This window comes from Equus quagga, chromosome 1 (genome assembly GCF_021613505.1).
Source record: "Equus quagga isolate Etosha38 chromosome 1, UCLA_HA_Equagga_1.0, whole genome shotgun sequence".
In the NCBI taxonomy this organism is placed as follows: domain Eukaryota; kingdom Metazoa; phylum Chordata; class Mammalia; order Perissodactyla; family Equidae; genus Equus; species Equus quagga.
In genome coordinates this window covers 157918304-157941151 of record NC_060267.1, presented here as the reverse complement: position 1 = coordinate 157941151, position 22848 = coordinate 157918304, and the positions used below count along the sequence as shown (strand labels likewise).

Sequence of the window (22848 nt, the reverse complement as noted above, 5' to 3'; positions counted from 1 at the left end):
TAAAGTTCAAATGAGATTAGAGTTTTCTGTGTTAGATGGTGATATTATTAGAAGTGCCCATTTAGCTCCCTTTAATAGCTCATCTTTTTTACTAACATTGCCTTTTATTGCTTAAATTTTAAATACAGTTTTAAGCTATTACACAGTAATGTAAGAATGCATATTTTTGAAAAGTTGAAATGCAAAAGTTGTGGAGTAAAAAGTGAAAGATCCCCCTCGTGGCCGCTTCTGATCCTGCCCCTGCACAGAGATGCTCCAGGTTAGCCCTTTGTGTGTATCCTTCCAGGTAGTTGCTGTGAATTTACATTTTTACAAAACCTTCTGGAAATTGGTGGTAATAGTAATGATAACGTCAGTTTAGAAATCCCAGGCTGCTAACCTTGGCATGAAAAAGAGCTCCTTTCCATGCAACAGTAAAGGCTTATACATCTTGTCCAAGGTTAGTGTGTTTTAAATGGTTGTTTGGGTATAAGAAATGAGTTCAACAGAAGTCATCCTTTACAAAATCCTATATTATCTTACTTTCTGAAAAGTATCCTTCCTTTTATGTATCTTCCTTCATCTGATGTTATTAAATGCCTTAAGGATATAAATTTGACTTCAATATCTGAATGATGCTTAGTCTCATCCTTTTCATTTGGAGAGTTTCCACTGCAGTGTTGCCTTTCTTTATGTGTGTAAAGGCAGGGTTGAAGAATAGTGAGAACCGCGATACAGGAGTGTCAATACAATCAAAATAGCACCCAAAGCAGGGTCAGGTTCCTCGAAACTAGATCATCACCTGGGGCCTGAGTGGGTAGGAAGGAAGGAAATCTATCCAGAAGCACATTGTTTGCTAAAGGAGATTCTTGTGGCTGTTGTGTTCACCAAACGACCACGCATCTGGATTTTAAAACTATACTGCTATTGTTCCTCAAAAAGCTAAACAGAATTACTATATGAGCCAGCAGTTCCACTCCTAGGTATACACCCAAAAGGATTGAAAACAGGGACTCAAACAAATACTTGTCAGTGTTCATAGCTATTCATGATAGCCAAAAAGTGGAAGCAACGCAAGTATCCCTCAACAGATGAATGGATAAACCAAATGTGGTATATACACAGTGGAGTATTATTCAGCCATGAAAAGAAATGACGTTCTGATACATGCTACAATATGACTGAACCTTGAATATGTTACACTAAGTAGAATAAGCCAGACACAAAAGACAAATATTGTATGATTCCACTTACATGAAATATCTAGAATATGCAATTTTTTTTTTCCTCTGAGGAAGATTAGCCCTAAGCTAACATCTGTGCCAGTCTTCCTCCACTTTATATGTGGGTGGCTGCCACAGCATGGCTGATGAGTGGTATAGGTCCGTGCCCAGGATCCCAACCTGTGAACCCCGATGGCCAAAGCAGAGCAAGCCAAACTTAACGACTACACTGTGGGGCTGGTCCCATAGAATATGCAAAATTATAGAGACAGAAAGAAGAGGTCCAGGGACTTGGGGGAGGGGAGAATGGGGAGTTACTTCTCAATGGGTACAGAATCTCTGTTTGGGGTGATGAAAATTTTGGAAACAGATAGTGGTAATGGTTGCACAACATTGGGAATGTAATTAAAGGCACTGAATTTTACGCTTAAAAAATGGTTAAAATGGCTAATTTTATGTTATATATTTTACCACAAAAAAGGTTTTAAAAAAACTTTACCACTGTTAAAATGTTATCAGTATTTTGAGGAAAAATCCTTGTAGCTTAGGAGGCAACATTTCAGTTTGTACGGATTCTTGTAAAGATAGTAATGTTAAATTCCTGTCGCAAACCTTGAGTGCCTGTTACACATGAAAAGTCACTGCCTCCAAGGAGTTCATTGTTTAGTAGGGGTGGTAAGAAATGTACGCACACGTTTTGGATAGTACTTGGAAGCATGATTATTTGGAAAGTGATAAACGCACATACCATGTCATAAAGGTTCAGAGGAGTGAGAGATTACTTTGACCTGGGTGTGAGGGGTTGTGGCTGGAGCACTTCGTGATCTGGGAAGGCTTGATGGAGGAAATGAGAAGTGGGGTGGGGAAGAGTAAGGGCCACCTGCAGAAGAGTAACAGTGTAAGCACAGACATACCAGAGGAAAGGCAGACAGGCCCCTGTTGGGCAATAGTGAATAAACCTGTGGCTGAAGAGTAAGAACGAGTGGGAGAATAAACAGAAAGAGAAAACTCGTGTTCCTCAGGCTCTGAGTTTCATTGTATAGATACTGGAGAGTCATTGATACCTTCTGGAGCTGGGACTGTGATCTAATTAGAGCCGAGTATCTGGACTTAGACAAAGCCAGGGCTGAGCGGAGCTGGGGGGAACCAGGAGGCTTGGAAATTACTACAGTAGTCCAGGTGCGACGCCAGGTGGGCCTTGGGGACAGGTGGCAGCCATCAAAGAGAGAAAAGAGGCAGAAAGCAACAGAATCCAGAGAGCTTGCCCACTGATTTAGACATGGAGTCCTTGAAAGGAGTCGGAGGTTGTTTGGGTGTTGGGGAAGATGGTGGTGACATTAACAGAAGTAGATGAGGCAGGAAGATGAAGTGGCTTGAGGGAGGCAGAGAGATTAGCTCCTCCTCCAAGGTTTAATTATTTGCTTTGTTGACCACGTACAATGCCTCGTATATTGCTGCCACTTAGTAGGCCCTCAGTAAATATTTGCCGTTTGATTATATATTTGTTTATTATTCATCAGTCATTGAACTCCCAGATCTACCTGGCCTACTTTTAGATTAGATTAGACAATTAAATAGATTATAAACTCCCTAAAAGGCAGGAACCATGATTGCTATCTTTGGTTCTGATCCTACGTGTTTGTTCTCCCAGCTTTTTTGGTCTGAAAAATTTCAGAGCTGCAGAAGAGTTGAAAGAATAATGCAGGGATCACCCATCTTTCACCCTGAGGCATCAGCTGTTAAAAGTTCACCATATTTGCCTTGTCTGTCTCTTATCTCTATGTATTTCTTTTGCGGAACCATTTGAAAGTGAGCTGCAGGCGGCACGGGGCTTCCGTGGTTTAGGTTTGTGTGCATTAACTCTGAGCTGGGCTGGCAGGGGTGCTGAGGCCAGAACTGGCTTTGGGAGTCCACGTTAGATTTGAACGTTTGAATGATAAAGTACAGCTGTTTGCTAAGGGGAGGAGGAAGATTGAGAATTGTGCTCTGACGGATGTCCAAATGAAGGATGGGAAAATGAAGAGGACCTGGAGAAAAGGGAGCAGAGTAGGAGAGCTGCAGGCCCTAGGGGAGGTCAAGGGAGTTTCCTCTTTGGGCTTTAAAGTGTAAAGCTGAGTGTGCTTTGTAGGCTGGAGGGAAGAGGCAAGTACAGAGGAGAAAGTAAAAATGCTTGTGTGAGGGAGGGCAATGTATTGTTTTGCACATAAAATTGTAGAGAAGGTGATAGAATATGGAACTGATGTCATAAGTAGAGAGTGTATATTGAGAAAGGCTGGTAGCCTGGAACTTTATCTGTGATGAAGTGACAGTTTCTAGAGGGCTGGAAGTGTTTTTGGTCCTTGAGTAACACTCCAGCTGCTTGAGTAGAACTGAAAAGCAGCAGCGTCTGTCCTCAGTGTTACTTGGTTGGTTCTTTCCCGGGTAGACTTTAAGTTCCTTGAGAGCAGGGATTATGTCTTTGCACCCCTGCATTGTCCAAGAAAGAGTGGATACACAATACATGTTTGTTAAATTAAAACACAAACACAAAAACCTAATTTCGGTCTGATGGTTTAATGGAACGTCTTCATTGCCCTCTTCAGAAAATAACGGAAAGAGCTGGGTTTGCCGTCCCATTTTACAGCTGTCCATTGCTGGCATTCTTTCTGAGTTGTCACCCAAGCAGTTCTGGCAATTTTTACCTTCCCGGAATCATAGAGGAGCTCTTGGCTGCAGTGTGATAAAAAGACGGGGTCAGTGCTGCAGGCTAGGTTGAGATGTATAAAGAAAATATCAATACCTTTGATTTGCATGTTTTGACTTTACAAGATTATTGTTTGCCAACAAGTGAGTGTGGGTTTAGGGGTGCTAACTAAATTGAGCTTCCTAGAGACGTCCTCCCAAATCCTAAAGCTATTCCTGATAGTTGGTTATGTTAGAGATGCTGGCACCCGCCTGAGACATCTGACACATTCCCCATCATCAGTGGGGTGGAACAGGGTTTCATAATAAGCCCATTCTTAGTCAGCCTCTCTTATGCAGCCATGCTCTGAAGTGAAACAAAAGACCTGGTAACTGGTGTCAGAATAGGCTTCTAATCCTCTGGGAAACTTCCTACTCTATAGGCTAAGAAGCTCATCAAAGCTCCTTGCTTGAGAACTGTAATCCAGGACCTGCTGTATGCTAATGGTTCTTTTCTTGAAACTTAGGCAAATGATTATGGATTCCTTCGTAGAGTCCTTGCTACACTACATAGATAATAACCCTGTGGAAGGCCAAGGTGATGTCTCACCCTCGTCAGGAAAGTCCTGTAAAGCCAACAGTTTTCATATGCACAACGTAATTGCAAGTTGTGACTGCATTTTGCTACCTAGGGCAGCATACTGTTCACTAATACTTTAACAAAGTAGTCAAAACTGAATTCTGTCTGCTTCCTGAAGACTCTGAACGTGATAAAGTGAAATGCCAGGCCAAAATAAAGGGACTTGATTATCCAGCTCTTACATGGCATTCAACAGTACATTTGCCACAGGTGTCACATCTGACTTGTCTATAGTGATCTGTGTCAGTACTAAAGTTTGAATAGTAGTAATCAGTGGAGAGGTTCCAGTGGGGCCTACCAGCATTGAAATGACGATCATTATGTGTAATCCCGGGACATTCGGTGTTTGTATCTATTTAAGTTGATAGATGGGAAATTGATGTGAGATGGACCCTAATAAGTTCTATAGAAAAAGATATTGAAGTACATTTTCAAATAGCAATAGATAGAGCAGCTTGGAATGGTTATACTTACTGAAAAATTTTAGATGGGATACAGCTCAGAAAGTCAGGATTATAATCAGGAAGCAGTGTTGTACAAGATTGATAGCAGCATGAGTAAATCAGATCATAATCATTTAAAGTATTGGAGTGTCCTCTGTGTGCTAGGTTCTGTAAGTAACTAAAACAGACCTGGCTTCTGGCTTGTGGAGCTTAAATTTTAGTAGGCAATACAGACAGCAACCCAGTAAAAGGATTAGTAACTACAGGTTGTGTTGGCGAGTAGGAGAGAAATTAACGATGCAGTGATGGAGAATAATTGAGGTGGGGAGTTACTTAGAGAAGGCTTAAAAAGACATTAGGCAAAGACCTGAAAGATGAGAAGAAAGGAGATAGCCTTGTGAAAAGTCAATGAGAACATCCCAGACTGAGGGATGCAGGAACACAGAGGCCCTGAAGTGGGGAGAGCCGCGTGATGCAGGATGATGGAAACTGTGGTAGAGAGTTTGGATTTCATTCTAAGAACAGTGGGAAGCCATTCAAGCTTTTGAAGCAAGGAAGTGACATTTCAATGATGGTTTAAAAGTCTTTTCCCGGGGCTGGCCCCGTGGCCGAGCGGTTAAGTTCGCGCGCTCCGCTGCAGGCGGCCCAGTGTTTCGTTGGTTCGAATCCTGGGCGCGGACATGACACTGCTCGTCGAACCACGCTGAGGCAGCGTCCCACATGCCACAACTAGAAGAACCCACAACAAAGAATACACAACTATGTACCGGGGGGCTTTGGGGAGAAAAAGGAAAAAATAAAATCTTTAAAAAAAAAAAAAAAAAAAAGTCTTTTCCCCACTCTCCTTGCTGTGTGGAAAATAGCTGGGAGGAAGGCACAAGTGGAAGAGGGGAGACCAGGAAGGAGAGTATTGTTGTCTTCCAGGCAACTGGTGATGGTAGCTGGGATTGAGGTCGTGGCAGTGGAGATGGGGTTAGAACACCTGGACCTGTTTATCGATTGCAGTGGGAGATGAGAGAGGACCAAGAATGGCTCCAAGTTTCTGTGGTTTTAGCAATTAGGTAGATGATGGCAACATTTTGCTGATAGGGAGAAGACTGGAATAGGGCCTGAGTGGGTCTGTGCTTTGGGATGAGGGCAGCATTGAAACTGCGTCCTTTTTGGATATGTTAGATTTGAGATAGATGCCAATGAGGCATCCAAATGAAGGTGTCAAATAGAAGTTAGATACAGGTAATTGGAGCATAGAGGAATATTTTGCACACAAGTACATGTAAGCTTGAGATACATGTGCATTTGGGAGACATCACTATATAGAGGCTCTTGAGTGTCTGGAGGATACCTCTAGCTCACCTAGAGAGGAAAGGTGTAGCGAGAAGAGGGCCCAGGATGGAGACTTGGGCATGTTGCAGTTTGAGGTTGTGTGGTCTGAAGGAGAAATTAGCAAAGGAGACTGAGAGAAGGAAAATCAAGAGAGTGTGGTGTCAGAAAGAGCGAGTGCAAAGTGTTTTGAGGTAGTGTGATCATCAACTCTGAAATAATACCATGAGGTGGATAAAGATAAGACCAGCAAGTAACTGTTGGGTTTTACAACTTCAAATTTGTTTTTGACTTCCATAAGACTAATCCAATGTAGAGGAGATGATGCGAAACGGGATGATTTTCAAGAAGGGGAAGATGTTTATTTGTATTACTTGTCCCAAATAGAAAATTTCATTGAGTTTATCCAGGGAGGTGATTTAGTATCATCAGATTCTTATATTTTTAGGACAGCATTTCTCAGCATTGTGTATTGTACTTTTCTCGCAAGAGGCTTTATCATTTTCAGTGGCTTCTCAAAGGATTTGCGCAGAGGGGTTATTCTCGTCTCCCCCCACCAGAAGAAGTGAACTTCTGCCTTACTGGATTCAAGTCCTTTGTGATCTTTGTGGCTACCATTGTAGTATGGATGCCATATGTAAGTAGTGCTAGGTTCATGTATTACATCTTGATAAGTTCTTTTTGCATGGCTTAGTTTGAAAATAGTAGGCAGTGAGTAAATTAAAGTCAGTCAATTGCTGCTGCCATCCTTAACGTTTTTTTACATGCTTTGATTTGCATCGACCTTTTGTACTCTTCCTACTTGTGAATGCACTAGAATGAGTGGGTACATAGGTTTACTTTTAACACTGCATAAGTTACTCATCATATTCAACTTTTTGATCCTTTTAAGATTGGCTATCATGTTAATGTTTTATGTTGACCGTACCTGGAACTCTTGAAGCCTCATGTAAACATCTTTCCAGTCATCTAATGATCACATTTTATTAATTTGTTTCAGATTATCCTAGGTACTCTTGGTCCTGTGTAACTTGATGATTGAGATTGTCTTCTGATTCTGAGATTGGTCTTCTCAAGACACATACATGTAAATTATACGCAGTAAGCCAAGGGGCAATAAGATACAGAGTAATTGCTGAATGCAGTTAATAGTTTTATAGAAGAAAATGTCCTATGATGCAGATGTTTATCTTAGCACTTCCCATCAGAGCAGTATGTGTACATAGCTGCTTGTGTATAAAAATGCAGATGCCAGATTCCCATTCAAATCTGGCGCATAGGGGGCTTGGAGGAAGTGCTGCACAAACATCCTAAGTGATCCTGCTGGTGTCTTTTTAGTTATATCACCAAAGTTATCAGTTTTAGTCTCAAAACTATGGTATACTTGACGTTACCTTTGTTTAAAAGTAGGTTCTTTGGGTTGTGATTGATATTTTTTACATTTTCAAACAATTAGAGGTTTTCTTACAATATCCCCTTACATTAAATAAGTATTTGGAGGAGAAACTATTTATGATATCTCTTAAGCAAATAACTTTGAAAGACTTCTGAATTAAAATTGATGACAGAGAGAAATTGTTTTTCTTTGTATAATGTGAAGCTTCAGACTTGAATCCTCGTGCCAGAGGTCGCTGGGTGAGATGGAGGCAGCCAGTGGATGGTGTTGCTTGAGTAAGTCGGTGACTCACTGTCTGGTAAAGGGATAGCAGAGTTCTGGGAGCGCTGAGGGTAGAATTAAGAAATGTTCAGGGCTGGGAGACATTCTTCTAGTTCTGAGTGTTAATTGGAATCACAAAAGCATTAGGTGCTGCCAGAGGGAAGCAAATGATAACGTGGAACCACAAGTGTTGTGGCTACATAGGAACTTTGCTCCCCAGAAATATAAATTTCTCCTACTGCCACTTGTAACCTTTCCTCCTCTTTGGGAATCCATCTCAGTTTTTTAAGGTAATTTATACGAATTGTCCTTATAAAATTTTATTTCTTAGTAGACTTTGCTAGAACGCATTTATCCTAAAGAAAAGGAGATTGTTGAATTGGTGTACAAAGACTCTAAAATAAAATATTTATTTTATAACAAGCACCCAGGAGGATTTTTGATAAACGTGAAAGATAACTTTCCTCTAGCCTAAGTAAATATTTCAAAACAAATGTATGTTTGTGATAATAGTAATGTGTGAGCAGAGACTGGCAGTAAAGATATCACTATCATATATTACTTAATAGTATATGATGCTGCTTTGCCTTGGTCCTTCTTCTGAGTAATCCTTTCTGTGGAAGTCCTCAGAGTGCTAGCTTCATTCTTCAGCTAGCCTGGCGGCCCTCTGAAACTGTTGCTTCTTTGTAGCTTGGGATCCTGAGATGTTTTCACATCCAAAGTGTGTTTATTACATGGTAAACATTGTTGAGTCATATGGACCAGTCCTAAAATAATCCATATGTCGAGGACACAATTCTTGTTAGAACTGAAATTTGAAATTGGTTTCCATTCTGTCTGGCCATACTACTGGATTGTGTGTAGACTTAGGGATTTTACTCTAACTATTTACATTGTATATATTGGGAGGGAATTCTATATTGTAGTACCTGTGAGTTGAAACACGTGATTGTGAAAAAAAGTAAGAAGCTGTTAAGATCTTGGAGCCCAAATTAGTTTTTATGATGGAAATTTTGCAGCTAGATGGAGTGGATGCTCCATTCTCTGTGTTCTCTTCTCTGTCTCCATGTCCTATTTTTATGAGGTGTATATTGACAGGTGAATTTTTATCCATTCTCCATTCTGCCCCCAGATGACTGGTGCTGTGTTCTCTTTCTTGTTTTCTAGAGCCAGTCTTGAAACCTTTCTACGTTTCATACTTTATTATAGTCCAACTCTTTGTTTTCCAAAGATTTAAACTTCCCAACCTGGTAAATAGCCCCTCCGGAGCAGTCGTCTTCCAGTTCTGAAGCTTCTCTCCTGTCCCCCAAGCCCCTCATGCAGTGCAGGTTTGGGGAGGATGACATTTACTGATTGTCATTTGGCCTGGAGGTGCATAAAAAGAAATGCCGTCTCCTTGTTTAATGGGCTAAGTCAAATCGCAGGACACCTCATGACATTCCTGCAGGCTTACTTTGCGTTTCCCATTCTGGTGGAAATCCTCATCAGTTCATGCTTGCATTTCTGGCTTTCTCACACCCTGGGGTGTTCCCTCCCCGTTTTGTCCTCTCAAGAAAAAAAAGCGCTTTGGGTGAAGTTTTCTCAGAAATTTCTTCTGGACATGCTCACTTGAGCCAGAAAACAATTTGTGACACTTTTCAAGGAAGAGATAGAGATAGGATTGTGTGTATCCAGCCTGTATATGTGCGTTGTTATTGGCCTAAACTTTGAAGGTGTGATCGAGTCCCCAACAGGTATTCACCAAGCCCAGTAGTGTAGTACTTATGTTCCTTGAATGAGTTTTTAACGTATATAACATAGTGAACACACGTCATTTGCATCGTGAGAATTGTCTGTATTAATAACAGATTTTTGTTTGTTCCAGTTAGATCTTATTGCTAGTTTTGCAAGTGGACTGAAGCTCGGCAGGGTTGTCTGTGACTCGGCTGGGGTGAGTGGGGCAGTCTCCTCCCTGCCCCGCCTGTGTCCTCTGCCTGTGACCCAGGCTAGCAGTACAAACCATTGACAACAGTGCCAATACTTTGGTCAGGCCTGCCCTGGCTACTCCATTGTGTGGCCCTTCGACTGATAGAGCTGTTACCAGCTGCTTCTCACCAGTCAGTCACTCAGGCTAACGTTTTTTGGGCCTTTCCTGTTGTGACTGGTACTGAACATAGAGCAGTGAGAAAGACAATGTCCCTGCTCTCATGGAGCTTATGTTCATGGGGATGGAGGCACAATTAAAAAAAAAAGTACTAAGTAATTTCAGGTAACAATACTAAGAAATTAAAATGAGGTAATGGCATCGTGAGTGATAGCAAGTTGGGGATGCCATTTTGGGGAGATGGCTCTGAATGATTCAATGACAAGGACCCAGCCATGAGAACGGCATTTTAGGCCAAAAGACGGAAAATAGAAAGGTGCTGCATGGGGAAGGCCTCCGTGGCTGGGCATTGTGAGTGAGGATGAGAGAGGTAGGAGATGACATAGGCGGGCGTCAGATTTTATTAATTTCAGTAGAAAGCCATTGGAGAGTTTTAAGTGGAGGAATGGTATATCACCACGCTTGGCCTTTTCTTGAATATCTCACATAAAATTTCTGACGTGTAAAAGTAGAGTTTATGGACATACTCTTTGTAAACAGCTTTCTTTTTGCCTTATGAACAGATTCACTGGCATTTCTTTATATAGCATTTCTGTTGTATCTAGATATAATAGATATATCTATCATACCTGTGCTTTATATCTAGATGTGTGTCTATTTTATCTAGAAATTTTATAAAAATTAATGACATGCTACCCCGAATTTGTGTGTGAACCTGTGCAGGGAAGTCTAACAGCGCTCACCTGGTCTTGACATATGGTGGGTGCAAGTGCGAGTGCTTTGAAATGCGTCTGCCTTCACAGCTGTGGAGACAACTTCGTTGTCTTTCTGGTCTGCTCGCCTGGCTTCCTGACTGCCCACCTGAAGTGAAGACAGCCTGAGCCGGCCAGTGTGGAAGCATCGAGAGTTTAGCCTTCTCCCTCTTCAGAGCAGGAGCAGCAGATGTGGAGGGACCCTCAGGGGTCTGGGAGGCAGCTTGCTGGATCTCCTCCCAGCCCTTACTTGTTTGCCTATGATATTTAACAGATTTACCTAGAGTGTGAAGCCCCAAATCTGTGTGATATGACTGTATAGGGAGAGGGCTTTCCAGTTTTCTCGATTTGCTAGATGCTTCGCTAGAGTAATACATTTGCCATAACTTTTAGTTATGGTAGCTGAAATATTTGGACTAAAAGGGACGTGTAGGTCAAATACAGATTGGACTAGTGATATTATCATTCTTAGGTGTATATTTGAAACTATAGTTAGTAAAACTTCGTTGATTTGTTCTTTATGCTATAGTGATGACTTATAAAATGAAATGTAATTCCAGCATATCTTAAACGATTACAGGGTTTGCATTGATAAGAAATTACATCATTTCTTACTGAAAGGTAATTTTTTTTATTGAAGGGCCAGTTTCTCATGATTTTTTTCCCCCTAAGCTAATAATAAACAGCTAAGAATGGGACTCCTAGGAAAAATTATTTTCACTTATCTCTTACAGAAAAAATTGTAAATCATTCAAAATTCTTAAGGGGACAGAATTTCAGTGCAAACATAACATGGGTATTTGCCCAAAGGGAAACACCGCCAATAATACAAAATAATCCAAGTACAGAGAACCTTCAAGTAATTTATATTTGACTTTGAAATGAATTTTGGTAATTATATTGTAAAATGACATGAATGTGTCCAATATTCTGGATATTCAACTTTATACAAAATAATGAAGGAACAGTGGAAAGCCTGATTTATGGTATTCTGGACAGCTCTTTAGACTTAACATACAATCTTAGCTTCTTTTTGCTTCGTATTCTCTGCTGTGGAGATTTTTAAGATAGAATAAAACTTAAAGTTAGCTACTATCGTTACTGTCCATGCCCGTATGATTGTTATTCTCATTTTACAGATGAGGAAAGAGAAGCTAAAATGGTTAAGTAGCTTGCCCCAGGTGGCTCGGCTCTGAGATGGTGAGGCTGGCGCTGAGCCCTGGCCTCCAGAGCCTGCGTGCCTCACCGTGCTCTGCTGCCCCTTGGAGTAGCTCTGCGAATTGCAGACCTCGCTTCAAGCCACTGCCTGTTAAATTTTACTCGGTAAAACTGTATTTAAATTCTGAAAGACAGGCTTCTTTCACAACTTAGCTATGATATTGTTTCATCAGACTGGCCGTTTACTTCTGTATGTTCTCCAGCGTAGGTCTGATCATCATGGCATTCGTCTTTTAAAAATCTAAGGCCTCCAATTGCTTTAGAATTGAGTGCCCCACGTTCTTTATATGATATATGAATCCCTTGCAACCTGATTCCAGTCCGCTATATCCCCATCTTGTTATTGTTTCCCCCATAACTTACTATAGTCTGTTCCCTAGAATGTTCTCTCTCCCAGTTTCTATCCTTACTATTCTTTAAAGCTCAGATGAAAATGATTCACCTCACACAGCTGTCTCCTGTGTCCCCTGGCATTTCATACATACGTCTTTACAACATTTCTCACATTAAGTTATGATCATTTGTGTTTGTCACTCCAACACACTAAGTTCTTTAAAATCTGATTGTTTTATTTTTAATTCTTGTGCCTAAAAAGTTTGAATAGCCACTGAAACAAATGACAGCATTTGATTAGTAGGCGTTGTGTAAGTGTTAGCAGTGCATTTGTTTAGATGTTGACATTAGTCACGGGGAGACTATAGTCAAGTTGAAGTGATTAAACCACAAATAAAGTCAGTTTTAATCTTTTGTTGGTAACAAAACAAAAAAATTTCTGCTATTTTATGTGAATGTAATATTTATCCTTAAGATTTAAAGTATAGGCTTAACTTTAAAGAAAATATACAATAGACCTAGTGATTTAAAATTTAGATAAGTTTTCAGATCATTACCAACGCTAGTTGAAGTATTTGCTCGTAAAGGTGTTGCAGCTGTTGAATTATGGATAGATGTAAGTTACTTTTGCAATAAAATATTAGAGTAACATCCACTAGCAGAAAAAAAGGCTGAAAAATTTTATTTGACTGAAATTGTAAGCTGAGCATTTGTGTGTGTCTGTGTGTGTGCATAGCACCGAATTTGATTGTGTGCAGATACAGAAGTGTGATAGATGCTCTCAACATAAAACGCCGTGAAACAGGTCGTGAACGAGACACTGTGTTTCATAAGTGACCTAAGATTTAAATTTATGATTTTTATCATAATTCCCTTTCATCTAAACCTTAGGTCATGTGACGGCCGTGATTTCCAGTCCTTGCCCGGTCCTGGCACACCTGAGGCAGAGAGAAGCCCATGTGTAGCTGGGGCTTCCTCTCAGTGATGGGGTAGAGGAGAAGAAAGGTTGGCAGGTTTCCCTGGGGGCTGGGGAAGGGGGCACCAAAGCCCTCCATCGATTCTGATAAGCCTGGATTGGGGTTGGTAGTAGCCTGAGGGGCAGAACCTCTCTCTTTTCTTCCTTGAGGTGAAATGGGGGAAGAAGTGCTGAAGTGGGAGGGTGTACAGGTTTAGGGAGTAGAAGGGAGGGGAAGAGGCCTTTCAAAGATGGGAACTGATGTAATGTGAGAAGATGAAGAAGGGAAAGGGGGCTAGAAGAGAGAGTGTGGATTTCTGGAGGTTAGAAATGGGTCTTGTTTGTTTTTTGCCCACAGGCTTAATTTGCTACTTTGTACAAATAAGAAAATCTGAAAGAGAAGCAGAAAAAAGGAGAAAACTCCTCCAGAGTTTGTGACAATTTGCATGGACTGATTGGCCCTGCTGCGCCTGAGTTTCTAGGAGAAGGAGCCCCCAAGTTTGCCATTATTTCAGAATTTCTGTAGAGAAGCCTTGGCATTATAAAAATACGGACATGCTACGTGTTTCCCTTCATCCTCCTCTCCCCCCCCGCTTTTTTTTTTTTTGGGGTGAGGAAGATTGGCCCTGAGCTAACATCTGTTGCCAGTCTTCCTCCATTTTATGTGGAATGGCACCACTGCCTGGCTTTAGGAGTGGTGCTAGGTCTGCATCCAGGATCCAAACCTGCAAACCCCAGTCTGCTGAAGCAGAGTGCATGAACTTAACACTATGCCACTGAGCCAGCCCCTCTCCTCTCCTTTTTGTTACCCTGCTAGCTACACGCCTGGAATTTTGGCTCTAAACAATGTAAAAAATATTTTTTTTGCCAAGAAAATATCTTTGGAAAAAATCATGTATTACATGATTTTTTAAAAAATACTTCCTGGCCCTTTGGAACTCTATTTCTTTTCTTCTCTTTTGAGGTATAATTGGTATACAACATTATATTAGTTTCAGATGTACAACATAGTGATTTGATATTTGCATATATATTTCAGAATGATCACCACAGTAAGTCTAGTTAACATTCGTCACCATATATGGTTAGAGAATTTTTTTCTTGTGATGAGAACTTTTAAGATTTACTCTCAGCAACTTTCAAACATGCAGTACAGTATTATTAACTACAGTTGCCATGCTGTACATTACATTCTCATGATTTTATTTATTTCATAAGTGGAAGTTTGTACCTTTTTTTTTTTTTTGAGGACGATTAGCCCTGAGCTAATATCTGCTGCCAGTCCTCTTTTTGCTGAAGAAGACTGGCCCTGAGCTAACATCCATGCCCATCTTCCTCTGTTTTATATGTGGGACGTCTGCCACCACATAGCTTGACAAGCGGTGTGGAGGTCCGCCCCCGGGATCCAAACTGGGAGACCCTGGGCCGCCAAAGCGAAACCTGCAAACTTGACTGCTGCGCCACCAGGCAGGCCCCTGGAAGTTTGTACCTTTTGACTCCCTTCACCCATTTTACCCACACCTCCACCTCTGGCAACTACCAATCTGTTCTCTGTATCTATGAGCTCGGTTTTTTTAGGTTTCACATGTAAGTGAGATCATACATTATTTGTCTTTCTCTCTCTGACTTTTTTCACTTAGCAGAATGCCCTCACGGTCCATCCATGTTGTCACAAATGGCAAGATTTCATTCTTTTTTTTTAAAAGATTGGCACCTGAGCTAACAACCGTTGCCAATCTTCTCTTTTTTTTTTTTGTGCTTTTTCTCCCCAAAGACCCCCAGTACATAGTTGTATATTATAGTTGTGGGTCCTTCTAGTTGTGGCATGTGGGACGCCACTTCAGCATGGCCTGATGAGCGGTGCTGTGTCCGTGCCCAGGATCTGAACTGGCGAAACCCCAGGCCTCCAAAGCTGAGCATTCGAACTTAACCACTCGGCCACGGGGCCGGCCTCAGATTTCATTCTTTTTTTATGGCTAAATAATATTCCTCTGTGCCTGTGTGTGTGTGTGTGTGTCTGTGTGTCTCTGTGTGTCTGTCTGTCTGTATATCACATTTTCTTTACCCATTCATCCATTGATGGATACTTGGGTTGTGTCTGTATCTTGGCTATTGTAAGTAATGCTGCGATGAATATGGAGGTGTGTATATCTTTTTGAATTAGTGTTTTCATTTTCTTTAGATAAATAGCCAGAAGTGGAAACCCTGAATCATATGGTAGTTCTATTTTTAATTTTTTGAGGAATCTTGATACTGTTTTCCATGGTGGCTGTACCAATTTACATTCCTACCAACAGTGCACAAGGTCGAACCCTCTATTTCTTAAATGCAGGTGCTTGATCTGGGCTGTATTTAGTCCTAGTCAGTGAGCCTTTCAGGGTGGTGGTCAAAATTTATTCTAAATCCATTACGTGAAGTCTTCTAATTTCCCCTTGAGAGGACTATCAGTGGGTGTAGGGAGTCTTGGTCCTTACATATTATAAATAGATTTAGGGTTCACAAATGTCAGCAGCCTTCTTGCCCAATCCCCATTACACACAAAAATAAAAATCACAAATAGTGAAGAATTGTAAGGTTTATACCAGTAACGAGTAATGTTTTTGGCAAGCTGAAATCATCTGTTGAATCTAAAAACATGTAAAAATCTTTAGGTTTAGAAAATGACCAGAAGACAGCAGTGTAACTAAATCCTGGAGTGGGGGCAATTTGGGGCTTTGGCTGTGCAGAAGCTCCTATGAGCAAACAGTGCGATGCCTGGAGCCGTGCATTACCCCGCACTGCCTTTTTTCTCTCCCTGCCCTTATTACTGTTCTCCATTCACTTGGATGCGGAACTACCCCTGCTCGAGAGTGGCTTTGCCTTTGCCCCCTCCCTGTCACGCGGTGGGGAACGTGGAGCCAGATGACTGGTCATATAGTTGGAACATCAGCAAATCACAGGATTAGATCCCCCGCCAAGGTGTTGGTAATGGAACAGCAAAAGCAATAATAGCTAACTCTTGTTAGGCCATTATTATGGGGCAAGCTTTGTTCTGAGGTTTTTAAATGTAGAAACTCACTTAAAATTTAAACCATCCCTATTGATGGGTACTGTTACCCTCAGTTTACAGATGACGAAATCAAGGCATAGGTGCTATATAGCTAATAAGTGGAGGAGCCCAGGCTGGCTCCAGGGCCCGTGCTCTCAGCCACTCCACTTTGGGGAGAGTTGGGGAGTTTCACTCTGATACCATTTAGTTAAGACTGTTGATGTTGCATGTAACAAAGTCTAATTCTAACTAATTTAAATTAAGAAGTGATATTATTATAAGGATATGTGAGTGTGTGATTGATAACTCAAGAAGTGAAATGTTCTGTGTAACAAACAGCAGAAGCCAGGGGTTCCTCCCGCCTCTCATCTCTGCTGCCCTCTGCAAGTGTGCTTTATTTTTTCTCAGTTGCAGACTGCTGCTGGCTGCCCCACAGCCTGCCTTGAGGGATGTGACCACAGACACCCAGACAGAAACTGACTTTTTTTTTCCAGTTCTTACTCCTAGGTGAGGGGCTAGTTAGTGCAGCTCGATTGACTTCTGGACCAACCAGCTAGTTTGGTAATTAAAGTGAGAGGGTCCGAATGACACTAATGTGGATAGTTCGTTTAACAAAATGAAGATTGGTTTCTAAAGGAAGAAACCTTCTTCCTTTAGCTTTTAATAACCGGCCATTTGAGTTTCTTCAGTACTTTGAGCTCTGCGAGAATAGGGACCATGCCAGCCCCCTAGCACAGTGCTTGGAAAATGGTAACTGCTCAAAAGTTTACTGAATAAATGAAGGAATAAATGAATAATTTTCCTGAAAAAGGAACACTTATAAAAATAGAATTCAGTTTTCTGATTGTTGCCCAGAGCATGGGATAACTACAAATAGTCTGTTGGAACAGAACAAACATTTTTAGCAAGGGAGAAGGGACTCTGTTTTTCCTGGGCTATGGAGACCTATAAGGAAAAATACAAAATTTTAAAGTTTATTTAAACTATAGAGCACCACATCTCCTTTTGTCTTTTTTACTGCTTTTCTTTTTTCTCCCCTTTTTCCTCAGTGTCTGTATGTTTTGTCTCTCACCACTTCTGTTTATCCTCTGTGATGTTTTTAAATCTCTCAGCAAAGTATAAAATGGAGATATTTATTTTTTATTTTGTATTTTTTAAACAAAAGTTTTGTGCTGCCTGTTCCTAACCTAAAAAATGAGTGGTGTGGGGCTGGCCCCGTGGCCGAGTGGTTAAGTTTGCGCGCTCCGCTGCAGGCGGCCCAGTGTTTCGTTGGTTCGAATCCTGGGCGCGGACATGGCACTGCTCATCAAACCACGCTGAGGCAGCGTCCCACATGCCACAACTAGAAGGACCCACAACGAAGAATATACAACTATGTACTGGGGGGCTTTGGGGAGAAAAAGGAAAAAAATAAAATCTTCAAAAAAAAAAAAAAATGAGTGGTGTATGGAGCCAGCCCTGATGGCCTAGTGGTTAAAGTTTGGCACTCTCTACCTCGGTGGCCTGGGTTCGGTTGCTGGACGAGGAACCACACCACCTGTCTATCAGCAGCCCTGCTGTGGTGGCAGCTCACATAGAAGAACCAGAATGACTTACAACTGGGACATACAGCCATGCACTGAGACTCGGGAGAGAAGGGGGAAAAAAAAAAGAGGGAGATTGGCAACAGAATCCTTTCCTGCCAAAGAAAAAAACAGTGGTGTATGGTATGTGCCTCCCTTGAAAGTGAACTATTTGATAGTCATATATAAAAAAGTAGGAATTACAGACTGTCCCACTGGGGAAGATTTGTTTCCTAGGCACATTGGGAAGCAGCTACGTCAATGAATTTAATTTGGCTTATTATTTTAGATAATAAATTGTTTTCTCCCATTTTTAGAATATTAATAGAGAGTTAGGTTGGAAGATACAAATAAGCGTGATTCAGAAAGCCACATGTGGTCTGAAAGCCATCCTGAAGCAGTAGTTAAAGTATTAAATTTAATGCAGTAGAGAAGGATGTTGGAAAGCAGTGGCAACGTTAGCAAAGCCAGAGGGAGAGTAATTTCTTGTGTTTTAAAGCAACTTTTGTTGTCTGTATAAAGCAGTTGTAGGGGCGATGTGAAGAAAGAGGCTGATTCAAGATGCCAAAAGTTTTATATCAGAAAAGTTCACCTTTTGGTAGATGACTTAACAGGTTACCTCTTGGTCCACATGCAGAATTGTTGGAAATGTCTTCGGGCAAGCCCTTTACAGCTCATTTATGAGCCCACACAGCTTCATTACTGTGTGGCCATGCAGTTACCTTTGCTGTAATAAAAGCTTGGTTTTGAGTCTCACAGATGTGAATTCAAATCTTAACTCTGCTTCTTACTAGTGCTTGAACCTTGGACAGGTCACTTAACCTCTCACAACTTTATTTCCTCACCTATAAATTGGGGATAATAACTCCTATCACGTTCTCCTTCAGAGGGCAAGTATTTGTCACCATTTAGGGCAGTTTTTCTAAAACACGTCAGATTATTTTACTTTCTCACTAAAAATTCTTCCTAGCCACTTTAGAAACCTCTGTAACTCTTCTGTATTCACCACTAACCTTCCTTCCTCCAAGTGGGCCGTTCACTTTGAAATTAGATAATTTTTTTTCTTACAGTTTTATTTTACAAATGTTTTAAGTTAAAATATTTATATAATGGAAGAATTCAGTTTGGGGAAAATTTCTTTTAAATATGATAATATCTGGATGCACACTAAATATAATGCCCACAGCTTTCTGGTTGTGAGTCAGTGTGTCTTTACCTAATATGTAAGTAGAAAAACAGGCCGGGGACTGTAGCTGTTTCTTTTCTAACTGTAGTATTTGAGGAGGACATATTTAAAACGCACAGTTTTGAGGGGTAACTTACATGGCCAGGTGTAGTTAGCCGGCTTTGGGTTTCCTAAAGACTTCGACTTCCGCCCAGTCTCTTAGAAGCTTTAAGAAGGAGACACCTACTCATCCCCTTTCCCTTCCCTTGAGTTAATGGAATTTCTTTTTACAATTCAAGTGAGTGTATATTGAATTTTGTTTTAAGGCTTGTGGTGTTCCCTGGAATGCATACAAATCAGTGTGTGGAATCACTGCTCCAATTGATAATATTTAAAATTTACAAAAGGAACATAGAAAAAGATCCTGGGCTGGTTGTACAATGTTTCACCATTTTCAAATTTTGCATATTGAGGTACTTACTTGAAGCACTCACTTAAGCAGTGAAGCATTAAGTGTTGTATGCTTAGGGCAGTGGTTCTCAGCCCTGGCTACTGCCTCAGGTATAGACAGATTTTTAAAAAGGACAGATGACAGGGCCCACCCCACTGAGTCATCACCTCCAGGGGGAGGCTCAGGCATGTGCCTTAAAACAAAATGCAGACGGGTGAGAACCAGGGGAGTGCTGCATACTTTGCACACAGTGTACCTCTGCTCTGAATTTCTGTTTTTATGACATGACCATAAATTATTAAGCAAAACAAAATAGAAAGATGGTCATTCAACTTTAGAAACTTTTTTTTTTCATTTTTCAGACTTTTAGAAGGAAAACCTTGGGGTAAAGATGACTACTTTTATCAATTCATAAATTATTGTTTGAAGAACCCTGGTGAATTGAGACTGCATTAAATTTCAGTGTGTTATTCTGTGCATAATCTACAGAAATAATCCTTGGAATAAAAGGTTCATTTCAACATGTAATAGCTTTATACTTAAAGGCATTCGGGAGAAGGGGAAAGGCTTCAGCATCTGTTTGCTCTGAGTCGTAAGCTATTTCTAATAACCTCTTTTCAGCTGCTGCTTTTATCGTCTTGTAGCACAGACAAGATATTTCAAAAAAAAGTTTTGAGATTTTACTGCTGATGTTAAGATTACTTTTTGTGTTACGTGGGCGTTTGGGGCACAAAAGCTGTTTAGGGTATACACTGGTGAAATACATTGAAACAGCAAGAACTACAGCGTTTTAAAGTCTTCTTAGTAAGTCTTTAGAGCACAGTTTTTGTAACTGTGATTAGAAATACCTAAAGTGAATATTCAGCTAATAAAATTAGCCATCCATTTATGGAATTTAGGCAACAACTGATTTAGAGTGCTATATAAAAAATACTTTCTCGTTTCACTTATTGCTCACAAGTTTTCACCTATACGCATTCGCTCATTAAACACCCGCCGTCTTCCCTGTGTCACGTACTGGACTGAGGGAGTGCATGTGAACGGGACAGACTGGGCCCAGGCTCTCCTGGAACTCTCAGGCTGGGGGAGCAAGGGATTTTGAACAGGAAATACAACTGTTACGCTGAAAACTGCAAGGTGTTTTGATTCTACTGGTCAGAGGCAACTCTCTTGTTCTTTCTCCAAAAGAGCAATGTAGGCTTTTCTTAGAAATTCTACAGCTGAAAGGGAACTTAGATCTCGTTCAGTTCCTTGTTTTACAAAGGAGAACACGTAGATCTAGGGAGGTGATGTGACTTTTCTAAAATGGCAGAGCTGAGGACCAGTATGGCTGAGGATAGAAAACCAGTCTTCTGAGTCCTAGCCATGTGCGGGTAAGTGACATGTGACGAACAGCATCATGCCCAGACTCTGCTCATTCAGCAGACTTTCATTGATCTGCTTTATGCTCTCTCTGTGCTAGATGCTGGGATTACTCACAATGAAAAAGATAGAGGCCAGCCTGGTGGCACAGTGGTTAAGTTTGCATGCTCCACTTCGGCATTCCGGGGTTTGTGTGTTCGGATCCCAGGTGGAGACCTACACTCTTTGATCAAACCATGCTGTGGCAGCATCCCACATACAAAATAGAGGAAGATTGGTGCAGATCTTAGCTCAAGGGCAATCTTCCTCACCAAAAAGAAAAAGAAAAAAGATAAAGCTCTTATTGTTAAGTAGTTCAAGACAAGCAATTATGAAAAAAATCTGTAAAGGAGTTACTTGTTTAGCATGTTGATTAAGATGATAGGTTCTGGAATCAGACTGAGTTAAAATCCTAGCACGCTACTTTGTAGATACATAGATTTGGAGGAACATAAATCTATCTACTTCAGTTTAGTTATCTGTAAAATGGAGATAAGAATACTTACCTCAAAGGTTTTTAGGATTGAAAAATATGTTGTATGTAAAGCACTTGGAACAGTGCCCTGTTCATAGTTAGCACTGAATACCGTAATAGCTATTATTACTATAAAAAACATTCTTTGAAAAAAGTTACACTGTTCTTTTTTCCCGGTTTTACAGATGAGGAAGTTGAAGCATAAAGAAGTTAAGTAACTTGCCCGTAATTAACACAGCTAGAAAGTTTGGGAGCCAGGATGTGAAAATGGGGAGTCTAACCAAGCGCTCTGTTCAGATGGAGGGCCTGGGCCGGAGGTGTGTTCTAACCCTCCACCAACAGTAGAAAAGCGCTCCAAATGCTAAGCATCCCAGGATATTGGGGTCACGAAAAGACAGTACTGTGTTACCTGTGACGTATTTAGTGATGCATGTGCTTTCTTCTGAGGAGAGCAGGGACTAGACTTGGGGCATGTTGCCCACTCCATCCAAGTCCACTTGGCGTGTATTTTTATTTTTAGCTGTTGGCTGATGCCAACTTGAAATTCCAGGGTTTCGTGATGTATTAAAAATCACAGGTGTCTTGCTACATTTGTAAAGCATTGGACGTGGTGTTTGGTTGGTTGGTTGGTTTTGGTTTTGGCTTTTGTTTTGTTTTTAGTTAGAGGAGTAGCCTATATCTGAATTGCGGGAGAATGGTTTGTTTGATAAGTAGCATTTTTGCCAACCTCAACCTTTTGAGGAAATTTTGACGTATAGAGCATTAAAACAATATGTGGTATATACTTTCGATAGAAGACAGACTCTGGTAATATGGAGAATGTTATTCTGTTGAAAATTTCCCTTTCGTTCTACCTCATTTAAGTTCCTGCAGGAGAAGCTCTTCATATTGATGATGACAATGTCTAATAAGTGGTAGCTGGTATATGACTTTTTAAATATTTAATATGGGTTTCTTTTAGTTGGGACATGCTTCTCCTCCAGTCTGACAATCTTGGCTTTTAAATTGGAACGTATAGACCCTTTATATTTACTGTTATTGTTGATGTGATTGGGTTTATATCTAGTGTCTTACTCTTTGTTTTATATTTGTCCCATCTGTTCTTTATTCCATTTCCTTTTTTCCTGCTTTCTTTTACGTTGAGTTGAGTTGAGTTTTGCATTAATCATCAATTTTTTGTTGGATTACTAGCTAATTTTGTTTTTTAGCGGTTGTTTTAGAGTTTATAGAATTTATCATAGTCTATCTTCAAGTGATATTATACCCTTTATATAGTATAAGATGCTTCAACATTTCTTCCTCCCAGCCGATGTGCTATTTTGTTGTCATAAATTTTATTTCTACATGTTATAAACCCCTCAGTATGTTGTTACTATTTTTGCTTTAAACACTTATCTTTTAAAGAAATTTAAGAAATAAGAAATTTGTATTTTCCACAATTTTGTTACCTTTTCTGTTGTCCTTTATTTCTTTGTGTAATTCCAGATATACACCTATTACCA

The 22848-nt window shown here is 40.6% G+C and overlaps 2 protein-coding genes across 2 annotated transcripts in view; one reads left to right on the top strand and one right to left on the bottom strand.

Moving 5' to 3' along the window:
• UBE2E1 (ubiquitin conjugating enzyme E2 E1) overlaps positions 1-22848 on the top strand; it is a 74092-nt gene that overhangs the window by 9213 nt on the left and 42031 nt on the right. The window lies entirely within an intron of this gene.
• Positions 3785-22848, bottom strand: part of NKIRAS1 (NFKB inhibitor interacting Ras like 1) — an 83053-nt gene continuing 63989 nt past the window's right edge. The window contains exon 5 of the mRNA XM_046667670.1: positions 3785-3911. Coding sequence (XP_046523626.1) covers positions 3894-3911 — 18 coding nt within the window. The 3' untranslated portion in view covers positions 3785-3893. The remainder of the gene's footprint in view (positions 3912-22848) is intronic.